The sequence below is a fragment of the Columba livia genome, chromosome 5, assembly GCF_036013475.1.
Source record: "Columba livia isolate bColLiv1 breed racing homer chromosome 5, bColLiv1.pat.W.v2, whole genome shotgun sequence".
Classification (NCBI taxonomy): Eukaryota; Metazoa; Chordata; class Aves; order Columbiformes; family Columbidae; genus Columba; species Columba livia.
Window position 1 is genome coordinate 55,856,848 of NC_088606.1, and position 23,219 is coordinate 55,880,066.

A 23,219-nucleotide genomic window follows, 5' to 3' on the forward strand; every position below is an offset into this window, starting at 1 on the left:
TACACAGAGAGACAGAATTATCCTTATCTCTCGCCAATACCATCCATCACTGCAAATCCAACTGCACAGCATGTAGCGGGTTACACCTCCTGCCACAAACTGACTTGACAGCGTTCCTGTGTGCCACTACAGAGCTAAAAATCATTGTGTTAGAAGAACAACTCAGCCTCCAAAGTCCAGTCTTTCTCTAATAGGTGATTAATTCACTTTTTATGTCCATACAAGATAACTACCATCTAGAAATGACCTGCTACCATCCACTCCTGGAGACTGGTACAAATATACCACTGAAGACACATGTGGTGAAGCTGTATCAAACATTATATTCTTGGGATGAAGGGCTGTATGGGAGGGAAAGGAGAGATTACAGTTGTCTTAGTGACTGTTTGCATCAGTCTAGCTGACACAAGGGGAGCCAGTGGGGCAATGCTGAATGGAGCCCAACACACATAGTCAAATGAAACTGCTGAAGGAATGTGTGTAGGAAAAAAAAAAATCCAATTACTGGAGCTGGAATTAGGCCAGAACACCTTCACTAACACCTCTATTCATGAAAAAAAGGAAAAAAAAGTGATCCTTAATGACCACAGATGATCACAGATTCTGTTTTACCTCTCTTACAAAAGCCAGCGTATTCATCAGCATTACATTCTCCAGAGCTAGACAGATAAAGGGGGAAATATGTCGTTGATTTCCCTCCTCCCAGGAAATTCATGATAGTGTTTGTACTAATTTCAACAGAACAGAGATTTTCAAAAAGAGAATCAGTCCTGTTTGACCAGGAAGCTGACAGTATTAAAAACGTAAGGTGTCTCACTGCTCTCTTTTGCAGAGGCAATCAGGATCTGCTTCTTTTCAACTAGTACACATAAAACATGTCTTAAACATTACATGGTAACACAGTTACCTGCAGCAGAATGGAAACCATCAGCCTCTCTAAAGGTACCGTCATTCCAATGTGGCAATCTCCGGTCTGTCCCAAAGCCCACTGAAGTAGATGGATGGGATTCTGTGGGTCTCACTATGTTTTACAGCCAGGTATGGATGCACATAGAAAAGTCTATGTGTTTTGCATTTCCACTAATGAAAAGCTATCAGTTTATATGAATGCTAACTACTCTTGAGGGTCATGCCTTCATGTGTCCTTTCTGACACACACCATTCTGTCTCAAAAATGTCCTGGTTTATATTCAAACCATGTAACCTATTCATTCACTGGTTGTTCTTTATCAAAACTTTGTGCTCTGTTACTGGCTACTATCTCTTAGTATTTTGTCCTGCAGTCAACCTCCTCCTTAGCTGTGCAGGAGAGATACTCACTCAGACTGAGCTCAGAATAATTGGACTTGAACTGAACACAAAAGCTCAGTGGTTACAGAATTAGCAATAACTCATAATGTACAAAGGCATAACGTTGCTGCTGGATACTTATCGCTATACCATATACATATATTAGCCACCAGAATATTCCAAGTTCTCTTCAGTATCCATGGGCATATTTTGCTTACCGCTTGGCGCCATCCATCATAGTACCTTCTAATCATTTAAGCTACCAAACTGTGTGAACAGAACCGCATGATGAATGGCAGCAGGTGGCACAACTGGAGAAGCTCTAAAGAAAATGGATGTTTAGTGGTCTCTGTCCATGAGAGAGGTGGATTTCACCAAGAAATGAGTTTATCAAGCTCTTTATTAAGTAAATAAATATTTTCTGAGAGAGTGAGAAAACTATGTCATTTTCAAGTGAGGAACAAAATCTACATGGAGTTCTGTAACTAGATGCCTACATAATACTTTAAAATATATCTCACTATTTAAATTGACAGGATCATTGTCTTCAAGGGACAGATTTTCTATTAATAGTTTAGGAAAACAGAAATACTTTCTTTAATTTTTTGTGAGGAAGTCAGAACATAAAGTTTACTCTTGCTAACAGGTAATGTATGCTCTACTCTGATTCATCTAAGCTTTAAGGTTTATTTATTAAGCAGCATAAAATTGAGATTTAAAATACATATACAGGTACCTAGTGTCAGGCTGTGGCTTGGATTTGGTAACAGTCTGTACCTACCTTCTCCTATTCACATACAAGCACACATATATATCCCCCCTCCCACTTCTCCATATTTCTGTTTATTCAGTTCCTTGCTCCCTGAAGTTTAGATACACAGGAGTAAGAAGGACTAACTTGCCTTTACTTACCCATCCTCTCCTCAACTGGGGAAGGAAGAGGAATGAAGATTTAGGAGATCATCTTTTCCCCTCACACACTTGCTGGTCATCAGTTCCCACCGGGATTCAGTGTCTTGCGGGACAATTCTTGGCATGGTGTGCTCTTTTCCCCAATAATTTGTTCATGCTATTGCCTACTAAAATCTCACCTTTACTTCACATGAAAATTACTGAAGTAAAACTAAGAGAACAGCTCACATGGATCTACATATATTCCTCAGATTATTTGTTTAAAGAGACTGATATATTTCTGCTGTCAAACTTACAGTTGGCTTAACATAACTTAGAGCCTATAGTGTTGCTCCAACATGTGCTACTGGTAAAGTTTGCTCTTTCTGAAATGTTATTTTTCACTGCCAAAGCACACACCAATCCTGTGCTCAGCTATGGAAACTTAATGAATGAAATGGGGCTGTTTCTGAACTCTGAAGAATTTATTTCATTTAATATTCTTTTTCACATTGGTTGCTACTCTGAAACACTTTAATAGGCAATAAAAAATGGCCAAAATCACTGCTGTCCTTAGACCCTGTGGTGGTTAAATAAAACAAAGCAATATTCCAGCCTGCATGTTGAGAGGGAACACATAGCCTCACTTCACTTTCAAAGCAGGCAAGTGGTTTTTGCTTATGTGCCTGCAAAGGAAGACTGTTGTCATATCATCATCATAAGGTTTAGCATCAGGGTTACTGAACCTGTTCTCATTCCTAGACTGGCCATTGTTGGGAACAAATCCTACATTTAACACCCTAGGCTGACAGAGGTAAGAAGCATGAGGGCTTATTGCTTGATTGCTGGTGGGGTGGCATCTTGCTGATGCTCTACAAAGGTACTTGTGATGTACCTTAGCAAAATACTGGTGATTTTTTAAACTGAAGCTCCATTTCATATTTATCTACTTATATTTCACCTTCATCAAAGGAAATAACTATTAACACTGATCAGATGTTCTTGGCTCTGGTAAGATGATCTCTTCCTTACCCTTTATTTACCGTCATCTTAAAACCCACTGAATTCTGCATTTCATCTAGCAAAAATTCAGAGGATTTCTGGTCCTCTAAGATGCTTCTGGTATTGTTTTTTTTCCTTATTATGTGCCATTCATGTCATCTACACAAACTCGCTGTTTCAGCTATGGAACAAATCCATAAGACACCACTGTAGATGCAAACCATGTACCCAAATTAGTTTATTTTGGCACCCAGATTGCTGATGAAATTTATGCTTCATTAACAGATGCCTAATGTATATAATTCACATATTTTAGAATTGACCTCAACCTGGCCAGGGAGGCTGGCTGACCCCACGAAAATACAATTACCTAATGAGATATTAGAGAGTTTTCCTTATTGTGTTTACTATTTCTAGGAAATTACTTTGTGTTTCTGTAGCTGTGTCAGCCTTCTTTCTAAAAGTTTGTTTTAATGTTATTAGAGCTTGCAAGCTAAACTAGTGGAAAGACAGGGAAAGGCAGCACAATTTCCTTTTAGATCAGAGCCAATGTTTCTCCAAAACCTTTGCAGGCTGGGTTTGCCACAAGATCAATGCAGCTGAACACTCCACCTGCAGAATGAGCTCACTGTCTGTGCATTACGCTAGCCCTCTACCAGTCCAAGTAGTAAGACTCCTGGGGTTGGTCTTGAACCTGCTACTCCCCACACTGGAGTGCTAAGCTCTGCTGCCAAGACACCAGGCCAGGTATTAAATGCATTCTTGTTTTTGTTACTTTCCAGCACCCAGAGGACCATATTAGAAAGACCAGAAAACTTAATTGCAAAGAAAGGAGAATGCAGAATGCTTAAAGACCTTTTACAGACAGGAATGTGTTAAAAAAATATATATTTAAACTTTCATTTCACCTCTTTAAAGAGGCATCAAAATGATCCATCCTACTTGAAACAAACAAGAGAATCAAGACTGAGTAAGCTCATTTTCATCGCTGTATTAGATTTTATGTGGCCTGCTCATTTCAGCATTGCATGGCTTTTGGAGAAGAGGACTTTATGGGCACTGTAGCTCAAATCCCCAGGTGTAGGAGCCCTGGGGTATGAACCCACCAAGGACCTCCAATTCAGTCTCACTCAGGACTTTGGATGGGGCATGTGCCCCTGTGAATATCTTGGAAACCACAGCAAAGGGCAGGAGCATTGCTTTTAATTAACTGGAGTAAAACTAGTGAACAGGATTGTGAGGTTCCCGTAAAAGTGATTTGGCAGCAGGATTTACCTTCTGTTTTAAAGCTCTTGCAAGGGGAAAAATGAAATGTCCATTTGTGGTTTTCAAGTGGTAATTGTTGAAGGTAAAAAACTCAAGTAGCACAGGTTTATCATTGTATAGATTGTATACATGGGAAATAATGCATGGTAGAATTCAACCACTATGTTAAATTAAGCTTCTCACTGCTATCTGAATCAGAGCTAAATTTTGGTCTTTCATTGATTAACAAGACTGCTACTTTTAGCCGTTTATTTGTTTCACTACAAGAAGCTTCTCTATTAACTATGCTCTTTACTGGGTGCATTTTGCTAGCCAAACTCTGACATAGAAAAAAAGAGAAGCCTTCCATTTGTAGTTATATGTCTTAAGAGAAATATTTCTATGCTATTTTAATCTATTCTAAACATGATGCTGCCTTCAAGCTAGTCATGTAAATCCAGGGGAATAAAGATGAAGCAGTCATATAAATTTGTATAGCTCCACTATTTACAATGGAACAGGGGTGTAGGGGTAGTTACGTTTATACAGTCCTAAAATTACATTCAGCTATTTGAAGGCAACCACGAGGCTGATGTGGCCCCTGGTTAAAATGAGTTTGACACCCCTGATATAAAAGGGTGTAAAAAATATTATTTAGCATGTAAATAATAATTTGAGAAATCCATAAACCCTCATCAAAATACATATCTGCTTCTATAAACAGCAGTTCCAAGTTTTTTGTGCCTCGATTTGGAAGGGTTCTCCATCTAGAACAAGAAACTATTAATGAACAATAATTAATCTGATGGTTTTGACAGATCCTATTTGTGTTAAACTTTGATATACTGCCCAGTCATAGCTTTCTTGTTGGTGGCTTCACAGTAAGGTAATTGGTCTGGATTCAGTCTGAAGGCAAACATGGTTCATCACAGTCCTACCATATCAGTTCTCAGTGCAGAGGGGAGCAGTAACTTAAAGAGGTTCTTAATATTTTTAATAACTTACTTGAAAAGAAAATGCATGTTGATGGTTTGCTATTAACCCTAACATATCCAATAATTTTCATTTGTCAATAATAATGAATCTGCTTTTGCTCTGATTTGACTAGGAATAACACCAAAGCTAAGAGTGTTTGCACACGAGCGCAAATAGAGGTTAGAGAGTAGCAGTAGAGCTACTATACACATTTGGAGGAACTATATCATGTAAAGAAATAGCTCTCAATGGGATTGATGCCCCTCACTCCCTGAGTAAGCAGGAAATTATCAACCAAGAGCACTAAGGTGGTTTTGTCCACATATCTGATATCTGTGAGGTATTTAGATCTGGTGGAAAAAAAAAGCCAAAACAAAATAAAACAAACCCTACCAATCAAAACAAAACAAACACAAGCAAACAAACAAAACACAAAATAAAGATATTGAAATGGTCAGAAGGTTACAAAAATGTGACATCAAAAGCACAGTCATAAAATGAGAAGTCTCAAAAGCTTAATCTGTAATTCAAATATGTTGAGAATTAAAAAAAAAGTAAAAAATCAGAGTCATTGGTTTTGTGTGCTTGTGAGAAGAGACACTGAAAAATATTCATAGGGCTATATGCTAGGCAAGGGACCTCCCATCCGATTCTGACTATTATGGTGTTTGGATGCTGACAAATAAATTACATTAATTGCATTCATTCTAGCAACCACTTAAACACCATTAGGGCTTATGCATACAATAACTGTGCCATTAGTCAAATCTAGATATCTCGCTGCTGGTAATTGACATTCTGTCTTCTTCTAGTGTAACTATCTTAATTTCCTTCTTCAAGCTTCCCTCAGCACCATTCAGCTTTTGAACATGAAATTAAGGATATTATAATTTTGCCTAATAACATTACATGGTGTTCTATTGGAGTTATAGTCTACTGGGCTACTCACGGTTACTTGCAGAGAATAACTGAAAAGTTTTGCTCCTGTGCTACCATTTTTTGCCATGTTGCAACCACCTGCTGCAATACCATCCTCATATTACTGTTATAATTGCTGCTTTGCTTCTTTCTTACTCTGGGGGGAAGTAAGATTCATTTTCTTTCCTATCCATCTCCCCAGAGACTGACAACTTAGACCAGGACATGAGATACAGAGGACTAAAAAATGGAAAAGCTGCCTGTCCACTTTGAAACAAGAGAAGGTGGAGGGCGGAGTGGGTAGCCTATTGAAATCCGTGTTCTATCCTTTCTGGCTATAGAAACTGCCACCAGCCGCACAGAGGCCTGGGTTTAGGAAGCTGATTGTTTGTCCAAGCTGCCTGCGCTTACTCTCCCAAGAGCTGATCCAGCTGGAGGGATCTGTGCTCCCAGCAGTCCCTGAGTACCATCTCTAGGAGTCCCCAGCTTTGTCATCACTATAGTGAGGAGCAGGAGATTATGAGCCTTCTTTAAAAAGTAATTTGAAAACACTCTTGCAACTTCACCAGTTCTGTGTAAGCCCTTGATCACAACAGTGGGATGATTTAATTTTTGAACTAACACCCAAAACTCATCTATGCACCAGGGAGAAATTCCTTGATTATTTAAGTTAGATAACTCCCTTGTATAATTGGGGAGAAAAATTAAAAGGCAGGGTAGAAGGCTTTAAAACTGATTATCCATGTCACAGAGATCTCTATTTTTATCATTTCATCAGCAATTATTTTCTGTTTAATCACAGCAATAAGGAAAGGGATGAGCACCCAGCATGGTATTTTGCAACTCTGGAAGTGTGGTTTGTCCACAGCTTTAAGTGAAGCTCAGTTATAAACCAGCAGACCTGGAAAAATGAATCTTAGGAACAGCATCTCACCATTAGTTTAAACTCTTCATTCCACAGACAACACCTGGCCAAGGTTCTTAAATTCAGCATTGATACCGCATTGTCCTAAATGTAACAGTTGTTCATTAAAATCAAGTTCTTTCATTTATGTTCATTCTCCCCCCTCTTGTGGTTCATTATAAAATCACAATTGTTGCTTTCAGAAATGTTCCATAGTTGGGCTTTCAGGCAGAAAGGATAGAAAAGGATCCACAAAATCTAACCAGGCAGTGCTACTAATAAGCTCAACAAAATGCAAATATAGTAAATAATGAGCTTGTTATTCAGGGTAATTCTCATTGCTAATGTAAATGTTCTCTATAATCTCTGATTGAAAGCAAATCTTGCCACAAATTATATGGAATACATTTCAGACAGATTTACCATAACTATTATTTGGATATCATGTACTATTGTCTGGGGAAGATTTTTAGTACTTGCACTCTCAATCATTTATTGTCTTACTAGCTTAACATAGCATATTGTAGCTGTGTCTTCAGCCAGATCTTCAGCTTCTATAAGCTGGTGTAGCACTAAAATACTACGAACTTGTGCCAGATGGTATGGGCAACTTTTTGCATTTCTTACGCACAGGTACGTTTCCCAAACAGACTGAGTACCCTGGCCTGATTCAGTAAAGTGTAATTACGGAAAGTACTAACTGAAAATGTACAAAAGCTTTGTGTACAGATCTCTGATATTTAAAAGTCTATAGTAAGAATATGTTTCAGCCATAAAAATGGTTAGAAATGGATGTGGATATAGATACAGACTAAGGGAATCTCTGTTAAATTAAGAATGTGTTATATGTGTAATGATATATCTAGAGAAACTTGTGAGCATCAGGCCAGCTAAGTAAGACTGATGGATTCACAGAAACTTGTCAGTCTAGCAAACCAGAGAAACAATGCAGAGAAGTCAAAATCAACTAACAAAATTTGTTCAGAGGATTTAAATGTATTAATAAAGTCAGAAAACTGTCATGTCAGGGTTTCTCACCATAATGCTAACTGACAGCCAAACAGATTCAGTTTTGTAGTAGGAAAGATAGACTATCACACTCACAATCTCTTTAGCCATGCAGACTCATAACCAGAGCTCACTGCTAAGTGAAACAACTCCCATTACTAGAAAAGCTCTTGTGACTGGGGATCTGCTTTGATTCAGAGGACTCAACCGAAGGCTGCAGGAACAGGAATTACAACAGGTCATATGCTCACAGGTGCAAAAATCAACATAAAATCTCCACCCATCGGCAGCTTTCAGAATTAGAGGTAAGTCTGGTGGTAGACTTGCATTTTGATGAATGAGAGCAGATGGTTTCCTTTTGTCATACCATAATAATAAATCTCCTTAACAGTAGAAAATCCTTAGGAAAACTTGGTGTAAAGCCTTACAGAAAATTTCTCACAGATCAGACTATTTTTAACAAAAATTATGTAATGAAAAAACAAATAAATAAACAACCACCCACAAAGACCCACAAATAACCAAACAGGCATAATAATGTGAACCAGCTACATATGTAATACTTGAAACAGTTCTGAGTAAGAATGAAAAATGCTGGTGGGACTTCAAGAAGCATCATTCTCCATTTTTGCCTGGTATTTCTTGTGCTTCTTACTTTAAATATTGCAGAAAAATCATAAAGTGATTAGCTTTCCTACAAGGAAGATGAGTTTGACTCCACTGGGTAGTTTTCAATCAGGCCCTGAACAATCATTTAACATTGCCCACCTGCAATCACACAGTTTCTTTAGTCCATTGTATGCAAAGGCTGAGAACGCAAAGTGCGAGGTGAAATAGAGTTGCTGAGAGCCTGTTGAACTATTTCAGACCTTGGTAATTTGGCTTTTAGTTTAAGGAGAGTGGGAAAACTCCTACTCCTCATTTTCTCCGATTTTTAATTGTATGACATAATCACATCATACAATCAGGCCGTAAATTATGTAAAGTCATAAATTCTTTTGATTTTAAGGACTGAATATTAGACATAGACTGAAGAGGGTGGGATAGGTAAATTTCAATAGCACACAGAGAACTTTGGAAAATACACCTCAAGGATACATCTCAAAGGCCAATTTATTGCCTGCAACTTCCTTGTCCCAGAGGGAATTATTTACCACTGGTTCATAGCAGTAAAATTTTGGGAAACTCTGACCCCCAGCCAATCCCAGCAAGTCAGTCAGAGTTTTTTGTGTGCAAAGAGAGATCGCTTCATCTTCTGCAATTCCATCCCCCTTTCCCTCTGCACGCTCCCTCTTGGGGAGAGAGGAAGCTGATGTATAACCCTGTTGCTCCTGCAGGCCTCATCCCAAGGTCCAAGTAACCTACATCAGGATGCGAGAACAGCCTTCACACTCTTATTGGGCATGCAGTACACATCACAACTTAGCCCCAAGAAATCAAGAGATTGAAGTCAGAACAAGGTTTAAATGGATCTGAGTGAATAATTTTTAATGAGTGCATTTAATGATGGATGAGTTTCCTGCTTTCTTTCCATGAAATGTGGGAAGCGGTTTGCAGTTTGCTTCATATATTCCTTTCTCATTGAATTTTTAAAAAAATTTCTTTTAAAGTAATAGGTTGCTACTCCAAGCACAAACTTGCTGTTCAATTGCAGTTGGTCCTATAAATCACTTATTATTGTTTCCATCCTCCAATCTAATGAGCATAACTCATGGCATCAGATTTGTGGTACACAGGCTTACAGAGAGCATATTAGAAATTCGCTTTTCATAGTATTCCTGTGTGAGCTTAACATTTATTTTCTGCCAACAGTTATACAATTAAAGTTTAATAACTCTATGAGTGTGTGCAGGAAATGAAACCAAAAGCAACCCCAAGATGGCTGAAGATTTGCTTCCAAATTTGCACAAATATAAGTAGAAATTGTTTCTGCATTATTCATCCAACTTTAGACCTAAATCAAATATGTCTTGCTTGCAGCCTTGGAAACACAGGATGAAGTGTTTTAAAATTCCAGTAGATGTCACCACTTCTCCCCCAGCAAGTCCTTAAGTACAACTAAAAGAAGCTTTTGAAAACTCAGTTTGCAACACATCATGAGTAGAGAAAGCAGAGAGACTCATTTTGCTTTGTTTACATCTACGTGTTTTGACAGAAAAAGAATGTATCCATTTTTCTAATCTCTGTCCATGAATTAATGAGATCATAGAACTCATGCCACCATTGTAAACCAAACCACACACAGATTATCTGTCAATTGCAAAGTAATGTCACTGCTAATACAAAACAGTACCTAGTGTTGTATTAATTCTTCCTATGTCATTTAATACTTCATAAATATCAAAGTTTTCAATGACACTTTCACTATAACTGTAGCCCTCCTTGTGACCCTGATTGGTTTCCCAGTTATAGTGTTCACATCCAGTCCCTGCAACATTTGTTTTTCCCAAGGTCAAACAAGCCCCAATAGTGTCTCCTTCCCAAACATTTTGGTTCAATTCTTTTCAACTTTCACTTGCTGTTATTCAGTCCTCTCCTGAAAAATGAGACCTCATGCTTCAGTTTGCCTGGTTTTCATGGCTATATTTTTCTACAAACCCACTGGGAACAAGAAGCCCATGAGGCCTAGAGTTCCCACATTATGGGAGGAGGGCTCATACTCCTTCTGGCCAGCTACATCCAGACAGAGATTCCTGGTACTTTCCATTCCCAGCTGCACGCTAAGTCTCCATGGGAACATAAATCTTTAAATAAATATCCGATTAAACTCAAGGCCAGGTAAAATCTGGATTTTTGATTGAGACACAACATCAATGGATATTCATTTGCTTATACTGACCTTCACTCCTTGCATCTGGCAGCTGTATCACCTTTCATTGTTCTCTATAAAATTAATAACTTTTCATCACTTTATATTTTACTGCATCATGGAATCAAACAAAAAGTTACTTGCTCTGCTCTTTAAAAATAAAATAAAATCCATTATAATATGCAAAACCAAGCTAAGAAAAACTTATTCTGTTACAAAAAATTTCTGTAGTATGAACTTCATTTTCTGAATAATTTAATATTATTCTTCTTTAGACACAAATTTTATTTTTTTTTTTTTTTTAAGACTATTGGAAGACAAAATTAATTCTCAACAATTCCCAGTGCAAGAAAATGTTTTGTGTGGCTTTTTTTCATGTGACCAGGTGGCTCCAAGAGAAACTGGCTTTCTGGCTACATTCATCCCTTAAGACTTGGAAGATAATCTGAATGTATAGCAGTGCATAATGATTATGTATTTCTGATAAATTCAAGAGTGTTTTAGAGACTTCGGAAAGGTTCATTTGCAGGTCTGTAAATGACTTAATCTTATTCAGATTTAAACCAGATCAAAACAGCCAAACTGACTAGAGACATTACACATGTAAGGAAAATTAGCTCTTAAGGATTTTAGGAACTGAGATAAGACTCAAGTGCCTCACTAAGACTTTTAAAATGTCTTTATTCATGTGACTGGGTCACTTGAATGAGTTACAAAACTATCAAGCACTTTTAAAGAATATTTAAAATATTATTGTTTGAATTCCTTTCCCACCCAACTGTAAAGGGGCCTCTAGGTTACTATATTGTCAATGGGATTTGTAGAATAGCAGCCAGAACTAACATGGAACTGAACAATAGCAACTCTGTACTCCTTCTCAAGAAAAAAGAAAAATGCAGCCTATGGTAAAAACGTGGGCTGCTACATGAGGATTGACTCCTTTTACAAGATTCTTCTGATTGATTTCTATCTTTCAAAAATCTAACTTTCATGTTAAGCTTTTAATTTTTTTCCTTCTTTAAAAATAAGTTAAAATTGAAAACAATACTTTTAACTTGAACTGTTAAGAGGAATTTATTTACTTTACTGAAAGTACATGACTAGAGGAGAATAATATGAGCAACTGCCCCTGACAAAATTCACTAATTATTAAATATTCCGGAAAATGCTTCAGTATTACTAAAAAAATGCTGTCTGTAAGCAGAAGAAATACATTAGTTATGTGGTGAATTTGATTGCAGTTTTCTAGATTTCAGAAGAGCCTGTCATGAGCAAATAGTCTTCAGTGGGCAAGAGTTACAGATAAAGCAGAAAAACAGAGTTATGCAGAAAAAATCAGAATTATCCACAGGGCTGCAGCTCTCAGCTGTCTTGGTGTGAAAAGAGAGAAGTTACAGCTCAAGAGGTTTGTTTGAAAATGTAAACAGGTCCACGGGACACTGAATGAAGGCAGCAGACACCTGGACTCATTAGGGGCCATGGAGCATCCAAATGATGACAACTTCATTAAATCTTCAACAGGAGGAAGCACTTTCAGCAAGGCCTTTACACTTGCTTATACTTCACACATTTCCTGCCTCTTGGCCTCCCACATGAAACAGACCTTCAGTTTGAAGGGTAGGAGTACAAAAGTGCTGCAGGTAAAACCATGTGATGTTTGTGCACTTCCATGTGACTGAAAAAGTAACCCCTGGGGGAAATTAGATTTTCTTTGGTCCTTTGATGCTGGAGTGTCTGGGCTCAGGGCAAAAAGGGACATGCAACCTCTGACAAATGTCCTGAAAGAAAACAGTATGAAAGCCTGTTTGGCAAAATCTTATGGAAAGGCAAACACAGGATCTAGAACTGCTGTTACTAAGCAGTGAAGAGTTGTTTCAGGACCTTAGCACAGTTTGTAACTGAGAAGTTTATTCCACTAGTGCAGTCACTATGCCCTAAAAGAACTGCTAAACTGAAATTTATTTAAAATAATTACTTCATACTTCTAAACTTTTTACTTACCTACAGTCATATTTTTATTCCACTGATTACAGCTAAGACTTGGAAATAGTTTTATTTTAGGAAAATAGCTTCAGAATCTGAATAAAATGTATAGCTTGTCTATTGACACCCATCAGAATATAACCTGAAGTATTTATTCATATGCAGCAAGACCCTAGAAAACAAAGTAATGGTTAAAGAGTTTTTCACTTATTTGTGTTGCAGTTCTCCTCTAAACTATATAGTTTCCCTTGTTAGCCTTTTAAAATAGCCATGTTCATTTGTGTTTATTTTAATAGAAACATTTGTAATTAAAAATATAACCTATTTAAGAAAGAAAATTTTTGCAAAAAAATATAGCCATACTTCTTTGGTGAAATATGTTCTACCTCCTAAATATTTGAAAACCAATTCAAAATACTTAGTCCGAGATCCTGATGTCAATAATACCTCTGTACTAAAACCCCATTTTAATTATTTAATTTTCAGCAGCCTTTTCAATTATTGCCCCAACAGCTTACAGTCTTTAAATTGGAATTAAAACTTACCCACTCCTCCCCATTTTTTTGGGAGGGCGTCAAAGTAGCTTGGAGGGAAAGTTTAGTAATAGTTGCCATTCTCCAAATAGAATTAGAAAGTTTATTGATTTAGGCAATTCCACACCCAGTACTTCAGTTGCGCAAGTTTTCTCTTGTTTCTCCACCTCCCCAAGATCCAAGGAAAGAGCCTTATTCTTCAATCACCAAGAAGATTTTGCCTGCCTGACAAAGTAACTCTCCTCCTCTCCACTATTATTAAATCGTGGTGTATTAATATTTTTCTCCTTCTCACCTTAATTCCAATACATGTGTTCTAGTTTCATGGTTAATAGGGTAATGTATAGTTAATGTATCATTAGTATACAGGCTATTTAATGCTTCACAGATCATTCACAATTAATCATTGACAACCGCAAGAACAAAAACATGAACTGAAGTTCTAAATTAACAAAGGGAAAAAAAGGGTTCAGTGTACTTTTGACTCTGTTCAGCTAAAACCAGGTGAATTTATCTACTGTAGACAGCAGTGTGATAAAGTAAAAAAGAACTAATCATTTTAGAAAGACATTTGAGAAGTAACAAATGCTACAGAGAAAATAATAAAATTATACTTTACAAGGTTACAACTGCAGCACTGACACCTGAACTTTCCCCTGAAGGCTTTAGTGGGACTTATGTGGAAGCTGGACCTGAAATTGATGGTGGATTTCAGCATACAAAGAAAGATCTCATACCTTATTAGCAACAACTAAATCTTTAAACATATCCTTTACCATGAATAAAACCGTCATCAGAAAAATTTCTCAGATCTGGGACATTTTCTTACTGATACACATAATGAGAAAAGTGAGCAAATTATGAAGGTGATCAATGGATAAATGAAGAAGGCAGAACTGCAGTTGAGTATGAGAAGCAGCAAATGCATTGCCACATGAAAGGGGAACTCAGATGAGGTTGCAAACAATAGATGTATCAATGGAAAGAAGTCTGAATTCAGCAGTTCTTTTTGAAATAATGCTGCAGCTGAAAATGTGCTTGGACACAAAAGGCCACCATCTCAGTTAAAGCCATGTCAGATTAGTAACTGCAAAACAAGTTACAAAGACATTTCCATACAAGGAATATCATAGGGCTACAAACACAAAGAACATGTTGGTACTGCCACAGGAACTGGCCTTTGTATTAATGTTTATTTTTAATATATTATCTTTAAGTGGTCTCAGATGAAATGAGGAATCTTAGAGAACTTAGTATCATACAAAAAGATGGAAAGGAACACTACACCCCTGTAGTTTTTAGTCTACATAGGAGAGACTAGGAATGAGAGTAGAAACAATTAATGCACATTCATCTAATCTTTGCAGCAGAATCCAGAAATTTTATGTGATTGCACTGCTCAGCATTTTGGTAACTATTTTAAGTAAAATGCTTTCAAAAGGGAAAAATAAATAAGATTTCATTATTTGAGGAGAAATATTTGTCAGATGTAGATAACTGTGAAACGTGAAAACAGACAAACTTTTAGCCAAGGCACCAGACCAAGAGATTGCCTTGATGCAGATGTAACTGAGCAATGAGACAGTACCAGCAGATATACTGTAAAATATGTCGCTGTCGTGGGGTTCACAGATGTTGTGTTTGTTCTTTCAGTTGCTTCTTTATATCGGGCCATGCAAATCCTTCAGCTCATATTCATTCTGAAGGCAAGCGTTAGTCAGTTGACATCAGCTGGAAAGGTACATAGAAAATCAGAAAGTAACATAGTTGTGAACCACCACCCAGATATTGTCATCTGCAACACTGCTGAAAAACATATTCAAGATTCAAGAAAGGGTTGCTAAGATTTGCTAGCTCAGTGCTTAAGCTACAGTAAGCACAGCAGCAGAGACTTCCGTAGAAGGATTTAGCAATAGTCTTGATAGAAAGCAACTTCCATTTATGCTTATAGCATGCCAGCATGACTTCCAGAAGGATGGCCTGGAAATAATCAAAATTAATCAGGGTGTTGCTCGTGATGCTAGGTCCCAGACTCTGCCTTGCAATTAAGGGGTCTTTCTTTACTGTTATCCTGTGGTCCAAGTCTGGTAGCTGTCTGGCCAAGTGCAAAAATTCAGAATATAGATGTTGACGAAGTCATCTATAGATATGGAAATTCTGTCACCTCTATTCTTTCCCCTGTTGTGGGGAAAAAATTAGGTAAAGGAATTTATTGCAGTAGAGCAAAAGTATATCCAAGAGCTTCTGTAATTCTTGCTTACTGTAAAGTGATGTCTGTGAAATGGCACATTAATGGACATTGGTTTTAAGTTGCACTAATATTTATCTTACGATATTAATTTATAAGAGACTCACCTCATTGTCTCAAACAGCTAAGTGAAAAACTCCCAAAAGACATGGATTCTGAAGTTTCCTTGAGTTTTTAAGAGCTGGAAATATCAAATTTGTGTATAATCATAATAAGGTTTTTCACTATGTTGAAAAGGAACATCTTCACACAATTTTTCAGTTATTTTCATTGGGAAGCTGTTTAATGGAACACTTGTTTTAACACATCTTTATGCAGAAATGCATTTCTAAAGAGAAATCTCTTCAAATTTTTCAAGTTTCAGGTTGAGATCTGTTCAGCACCCATTTTTCATTTTTTCATGTTTTGTTTGTCTAATACCGCATTTAGAGCTAAACATTTGAGCTCAAGGAAAGAAAAATTATTAGTATAACAGTAATTATAATGAAAACTTTAATACAAGTAAAGCCAAAGATGACAACTTCACAGGTAAAAACAAGATAATAACCATACAACACCATTCTAAAACAAAGTTAGAAATGTAAGAGGAATTTTTTTCTCCTTATAGCTCAGCTTACTACTTTTGGGGAAAGAAGGGATGCAGGCTTGGAGTCGTATTTTCTTCTTTTCTGGTGAGCAGTAGCTTTCCTGACATGTGCAATGCTATTTACGAGCTCAATGGTATTCCACATATTGTCCCGGATAGCTCACTTTGGAGACCACTCTGAGTTAGTGTCCTGTGACATGTTTTCTTTACCGCTCTCTTTAAATACAAGAGATTTTTCTCTAATAACAGTGTATAATCTGGTATAATATTCTGAGTTTGATGAGTTAGTACAGCTATTCCTTGTTTTACAACACTGCCAAAAAGGACCCACCATCTAGTGTACACCAAACGAGAAGATAATGTCTCAGTTAGTCATTTCAAACAGAGAGTCTGACATTGCAAAAATTTCTGGTTTGGTGGGAATTGTGTTTGGTACATGAACAACACATAAAACCACAGCTGAAAAAGTGCCTTCCTTTTGTCTCCAGACTGAGTCTGGGATTCGTCTCACAAGATCTGAACATTGAGGTCTTTAGACGGCTCCTCCAAACAAATCATTGGCACTGTTTTCCATGGCCACTCGGGGAAAAAAAAATAGGCAGTTCCATGGTATTATGTATAATATCCTGGGCAGTCATCCTCAAAGAGAAAGAATAGTCCATTTCTTTCTGTGGTCTATAGAAAGTGCCTAAATTCCTGATATGGATGATACTTGCAGAACTGAACTTTAAAACAGACGAGAATTCTCCTCTAGAGTAAAGCACAGTAGATTACTTCTACTCCAGATGTTCTAAACCAATAATTACTCTATCTCATTCCATAAAGTTTTGCTCTTTTAAGGATGAGACACAAGTGTAGATGATTGGCTTCATGGTATTTAGTCACTTCCGTGTTTATCCATCCCTAAAGACAGGGTAAACTTTTGAAATCACTAATTTGTAATAATTACGGCTCTGAAAAAAAGTGTGGCCTTTTTAATACTTAAGCAGTACAAAAGTAAAGAGCCATGACAAAAGTCATTTTATCTTTGGAAATGGAAGCCAGCATGTATAAACAAGCACTTCACTTAATGTACAAAGTATACCCCATAAATGTTCATGTTTATAATGAAATTTTATAAGTCACTTATAATCAGCTTCATATTGCGAGATTTTGTTTAATTTTATGTGTTAGACCTCTACAGTTCTAATTCTAGCAAGAATCTTGAAACCTAAGCATTAGCTCTGGCTTTTCTTTACTGCAGTGCAGGCACATTGACTTACCATGGCTTCAAAGATGGCTCCCCTAGATCATTTGGGCCCATTCCATAATTATTTACCAAAATCAGTAAGTTACTTTGAAGATGTGTGCATCGTTAGGTCACATTCTAAAGATTGTGGAGGACATGGACAAAAGGTCATTAAAAGACAGTGGCAATATGCAGAAAGCTTGAAGAAAAGAATACAAACGGTGTACCTTTCATTTAGACATTTGTGACACAGGTGATCACAACAGTGATGGAAAAGGTACCGGGCTAGACACACCTTTTTCACACCATTTAAGCCTTTTTATCCTTTTTGTTTTCTCTCTAAAGCAAATTAGTAAAATTACCTACTACATTTTTTGTTTGTTTGCCACTGGTTTCCCATAGGTTCCATTGAGTTCAAGGCACAGTTGAATTATTAAAACAAAGTCATTGATTGGCTGTCAAAAAGGAAAGAGAAAAATCTCTGGTTTCCCCGTGTTTTCTCTGTCGATCTAGTGGTTTTCCTTTATTACTTTGATTCAGTGATTATTGGCAGTGGACCGATCAATTTGTAAACTCTCAGTTATCAAATCTGCTTGTAAAAGTACCAATACCTGGAAGTAGACTATTATACCTATGCTTTGTCTGAAGTTTTCTGAAGAACACACTGATTCTTCTCCCTGTTGTGGGAACAATAAACATTTATTTTTGTAATAGGTAATCTAGAGTACCTCTATTCAACAAGCTATTTATGTTACTTAGTTTCTCTCAGCAAAAACCTTATCAACACAATAATTAACAGGACCAGACTTCGGAATTTAACTTTCTTTAACTAATAGTTACAGAAACAACTCCAAGAGGTATAAATTTATCACAACTAGAGAAACTCTGACCCAAAAGCAAGCTAGAAAGTAGAGATAAGGATATCTGCAAAGCACGTAAGTATCTAAAATAGATGGGCACATGTTTTCCTTGTTCCTGGTTCTTTAGCCTCTCAAGGGCTGAAATTATTTACCCGCCTCCCCACCAGACAAGCAGTTCCAACTCAAATGAACAAATTCACTGTAGGTGTATCTTTCAATGCTCAATGCCTTTTTCCCTTCCTCCCCTTAAAAATGAGAACACTAATGAATAATTTACAGTGTCTAGAGTGTTAATTTAAATGCACTAAATATAATATAAATTTAAACTGAAAATCAAAGCAGATTTCTCAAAATACAAAAGCCAATGTTATTTTGACAGTTGACTGTTGTTATTTAAGATTGTCAACATAGATATTTGGAACAAGCCATATGAGAAACTATAAAATCAGTCTTGTACTAAGGCAATGTCACACCCTACAGACCAAGTCCCATCTTTGGGATACTAACAGCCAACCCTAAAAAACAGGTAAAATATCCAACTTACCAAGACATTATCTTAGCCCTTGTAGATACAAATATTATTTTAAACAGAACAGGTCAGACAAATAACATCCCATGTAAATGGTTCTTGGACCAAACGCACAATAAAATGAGAAATAAATATTCTATGAAAATAAATATAAATATTCTATGAATGAAAGATCCCAGCCATGTATATCTATCTGTAAATAGTCCAAATTAAAGCTGAAATTTGAACATATTGTGCAAAGACACTGGAATGTAAACAAAGTTACAGAGAGTTCTGCAGTTCACTGAACATTTTTCTATTTCTAATCTCATGCAGTATCTAAAATGTTCAGCAAAAAAATAAATGAAACTACAACATTTCTGACAAGCATAATATTCAGTTTCCAGAATGATTAAGCTAATATATAACCTACATGCAAACTCTGTAGGTCAATGAGTACATATATATGAATTGATACATAAACGTGTTATACATACTCTCTACCTCACTACAGTACATGTATATATACATGAAGTCCAAATATTGATCCATCAAAGTACCCATTTAAGTGAAAATAATTTGATATTAAATACTTGGTTTCATTCTAAATTGAAATTGAACACATTTATTCTGGCTTAAAGTGTTTTGGGTTTTGTTTGTTTGTTAAAAAATGAAAAGTCACTTTCAAAGCAAAAATTTTTAATCCAGAATTCATCCAGAAGTAATGAGAAACTAATATTTCACTATTTTTATGACTTTTTGTTTCCAAGTTAGTTAAGAGGAAAGGAAGAGGTAATTTTATTTTCTCATAAACTTTAGTATATAAAGTGCACAACTTTAGGTGAAAAATTCAGACCTAGCAAAAATTGTTTCAATGACATTTAGGTGATAACAGACCTGAACTGGATCTTCAACGTATGTTTTTCTAATAAAATATGAGATCTACCTCTAATGTATTTTGTTTCTGTAGCGTTAAGAGCCATATTCATAATATGAACACATGTAAATGGACAATATGGACCTAGAATTATGGCCACATATTTACAGATTGATTTTACTACAGATACTCTCAATAGATGTGGATTCATATCATTGCATCTGAGAGCAAATTAGACTCATTCATTGCTACTGGCCTGCTCATTCAATATTTGACCGACCTATTGGAAATGGTTTTAAAACATTATGGGTCATAATGGCATTTCCTTAATAGTTACTTCAGGTCACTTTACATGTGTGGACTTTTTTTTTTTAATGAGATTTTAAATTTACCTTTTATGGGATAAACCCCACCCCATCTAAAAACCAGTATCCATTAGTTGCAGTTGACAGAACAAGGTTCAGTACAGCACATTCAGAATATAATTTTATGGGTTTTATTCTACGAGGGATTGTCACACTATTAACATGAGAGCAATGGGACCTTTTGAGTTCATTTTTTATGAGATTTATGAGTCCAATCTTTATACCACGAATTTTAGTCTTACCGTTTAAAGCATCCATGGTTCTACATGTATACTTCCTTAGTGAGGAAAGTGTTAAGGTCTGTCACTTCTGTAATATTTTTAAAGCTGTACAGTACTATACGTCTTAACAAGCTCAGAAGTTTAAGGAGCTCTCTCAAAGTAAGCAAACAAAGCAGAATTCATCTGTGGTTTTACTAGAAAATTACATCTGTGAAACATCTGATTCAATGATCGTCTTTGAGTAGTTGCTGTAGACAAAGGGCATTGTATGGTTTCTAATGTTTTAAAACTTCAGTCAAGATAGAGCTCACAGTTAAATTATCACAAAGAAGAAATGTTAAGGCAGAGATTTCTTAACCCATGTACTCGAGGTGAGAGAAAACTAGCCACCATTTATGATTGCTTGAAGTGAGGCAGATTTCTCAGACATAGAAAATGCAGAAGGCAAACAGAGCTTAGCAATTTCCTGGTGCCTTTCATCTAAACACCACATAATACTAAATAAACATTAATGAGTTAAGCTGCTTAACATATCTACAAAGTAAGTACAGTAAAGAAGAAATGTACTTACTTTTTTGGCAGATGTCCTAGTACCCTAAAGCTGCTGATCATAAAATAATCCAAAGAAAAAATTACAGATATTTTCATAATCTACAGAGTGTTTTGTAAAAAGTTGGGGAAAAACACTCTCAGGATGTTGCTGGTTGGGTATTTTTAAATGCATATGGTTTCTTGATGAAAATAAAAAGGCAAATTTTAAGAGGGGTGTTCATTTAAAAAAAAAAAAAATGAAATAATCTCTGTGCTTTATGTTGTTATCCATTAGTAGAATCTCATTTTGTCAACTCCAAGAGCTCCTGAAAGTCCCATTTCACAGTTTTAGAAATATAGGACTAGATAGAAAAACAACAACAACAAAAGTGGAAATTAACGTTACAATTAATTTATTATTATTATTATCTGGTTATTTAGTGTATCTAGTGTGTAATGATTTTGAATCTTATGTGGACACCTTCACACTGCTGACATGTTGGATTTCATAAAGATTTTTCTAGAATTCTTGCAGTTTCTTTAGGAAACTTCAGTAAATGTAAATAAAAGAGTTATCTTCAAGTGTGTATCCTCTAGTCAAGCACATCTTCATACAACATAAGAATGACATCTAGCAACATTCCAAGACATATTTGAAATTTTCCTGAAAAATTTTCTCAGCTAATCTGTTAAAAAAATAACAGCCATTAAGAACTGGACTCAGACTGTAATACCTCTTTTGTTTCAAAGTACTAACTTGCAGCTTTAAGGATTATTTTTCTTCTAATGCAGCAAATGCATGAGACTAAAGCATTTCTTAAAAAAACCCCACAAACCTGCAGAATGTTCTAACTGTAGAAAACATATCAGTGATAAAATATTATTAGAAGCATTTAACATCGGAGCGCCAAATTCTTGGCTTTGTTACCTTGATTTAACCTTATTAAACAAGACAACAATGTTTTGTTAAGTTGCAGTGATAAAGTCTGTTGACATAACTTAGCAGGAAAACTTTGCAAACCACTGAAACAAGTTTCCTCATTCTGTTTCTTTGCTCCTACAAACCACATGTTCATGGTTTTAAAATAAGTAAGTAATAAATAACAATAGAATTGAAATTAAATAAAAATGTATATGTATTATCTTATTGTATACCTTTCATCTTGATTATTTTTCAAAGGTTTTTGGCTCACATTTATACAAAGCTCTCTTCCATATTTGTGCATAGCAGAAAGGAATCCACAAGTCTGGGCTTTACTAGTTGCTGAAAATCTGAATCTTCAAGTCCATCAGGACTTATAACTGCTAGTCTCCGTAAGGCTGCCTAGAAAAACAAATCAATGTAATTGCAATACTCTTAAGGTTTGACAAAGTCTTTATTGCAGTAATCCATTATAACTATCTCTAAATAACAGCCAAGACTCAAAACTGAATTGTGCAGATCTATGGATGCTTCCACCTGGCTAACTTCTTTTTACTGTCTTCACCTGTCAGATGAATTTCCTCTCAAATGCAGATATTAAATGGCAATTCTTGTTGGGCACACTACTCTAAGACTTGAGGAGCAGGGACAGTGTGATGATAAAGAACCCAGAGGTGAGAGGCAGAGCATGGACTGTCAACCTGATCTCTGATCTGCTGCACATCTCACATTACCTCTTTGTATCTCAACTCTCCTCTCATCTTTTGTCTTATTTATGACAACTATAAGCCATCTGATTCAGAAAACATCTGGTATTGCAGTTTTGTGCAATGCCCATAACAGAAATATTTAGGTACTAGTGTAGTAGAAAGAAGCTGTACATTTCAAACCATTTGGGAACAAACAAAACTGCCAGTTGTTCCAATTGTGGCAACGCTGCACAAGACAAATTGCATTGATGTTACTGTTATCTTCATAAACTCTTCCATTCTAAGACGTTACTTGTTTTTCTCATGAGAGAAAAATGTACAATTACAAACTTTCTAGCAACCCAACACAACAGATGCAACTGGAAAGCAGGCTGGCTTTCCTCAGGAACAAAAGCTGTCTTCCATTAGTAAGGTCTGATAGTTGTGATTATCTTATCTCTGTGCTGTTTGTCAATGAAGCACTAGCACAAGACTTAATCACTCACTTCAAAATACACAAAAAGTAAATAAACAAGCTAAAAATATGAAACAGTACAAACTGTCAGACTTTAGTGACAATACTTGTCAGAGCTTATGTTTGAAAGGACAATATTTTTTGCATATGT

General features: G+C 36.2%; 1 protein-coding gene across 4 annotated transcripts in view; it reads right to left on the minus strand.

The window, feature by feature from the left end:
• Positions 1–16,284: 16,284 nt before the first annotated feature.
• The window catches only part of INSC (INSC spindle orientation adaptor protein), a 146,072-nt gene continuing 139,137 nt past the window's right edge, over positions 16,285–23,219 (minus strand). For 3 of the 4 annotated variants that reach the window (XM_021300265.2, XM_021300275.2, XM_005499276.4), the window contains exons 13-14: positions 22,138–22,306; positions 16,285–18,297 (exon numbers count right to left, since the gene is read on the minus strand). In XM_021300265.2, coding sequence (XP_021155940.1) covers positions 22,178–22,306 — 129 coding nt within the window. In that variant the 3' untranslated portion in view covers positions 16,285–18,297; positions 22,138–22,177. Of the gene's footprint in view, positions 18,298–21,211; positions 21,345–22,137; positions 22,307–23,219 lie in introns of those variants that run through there. The other variant, XM_065065266.1, reaches the window with a different exon arrangement.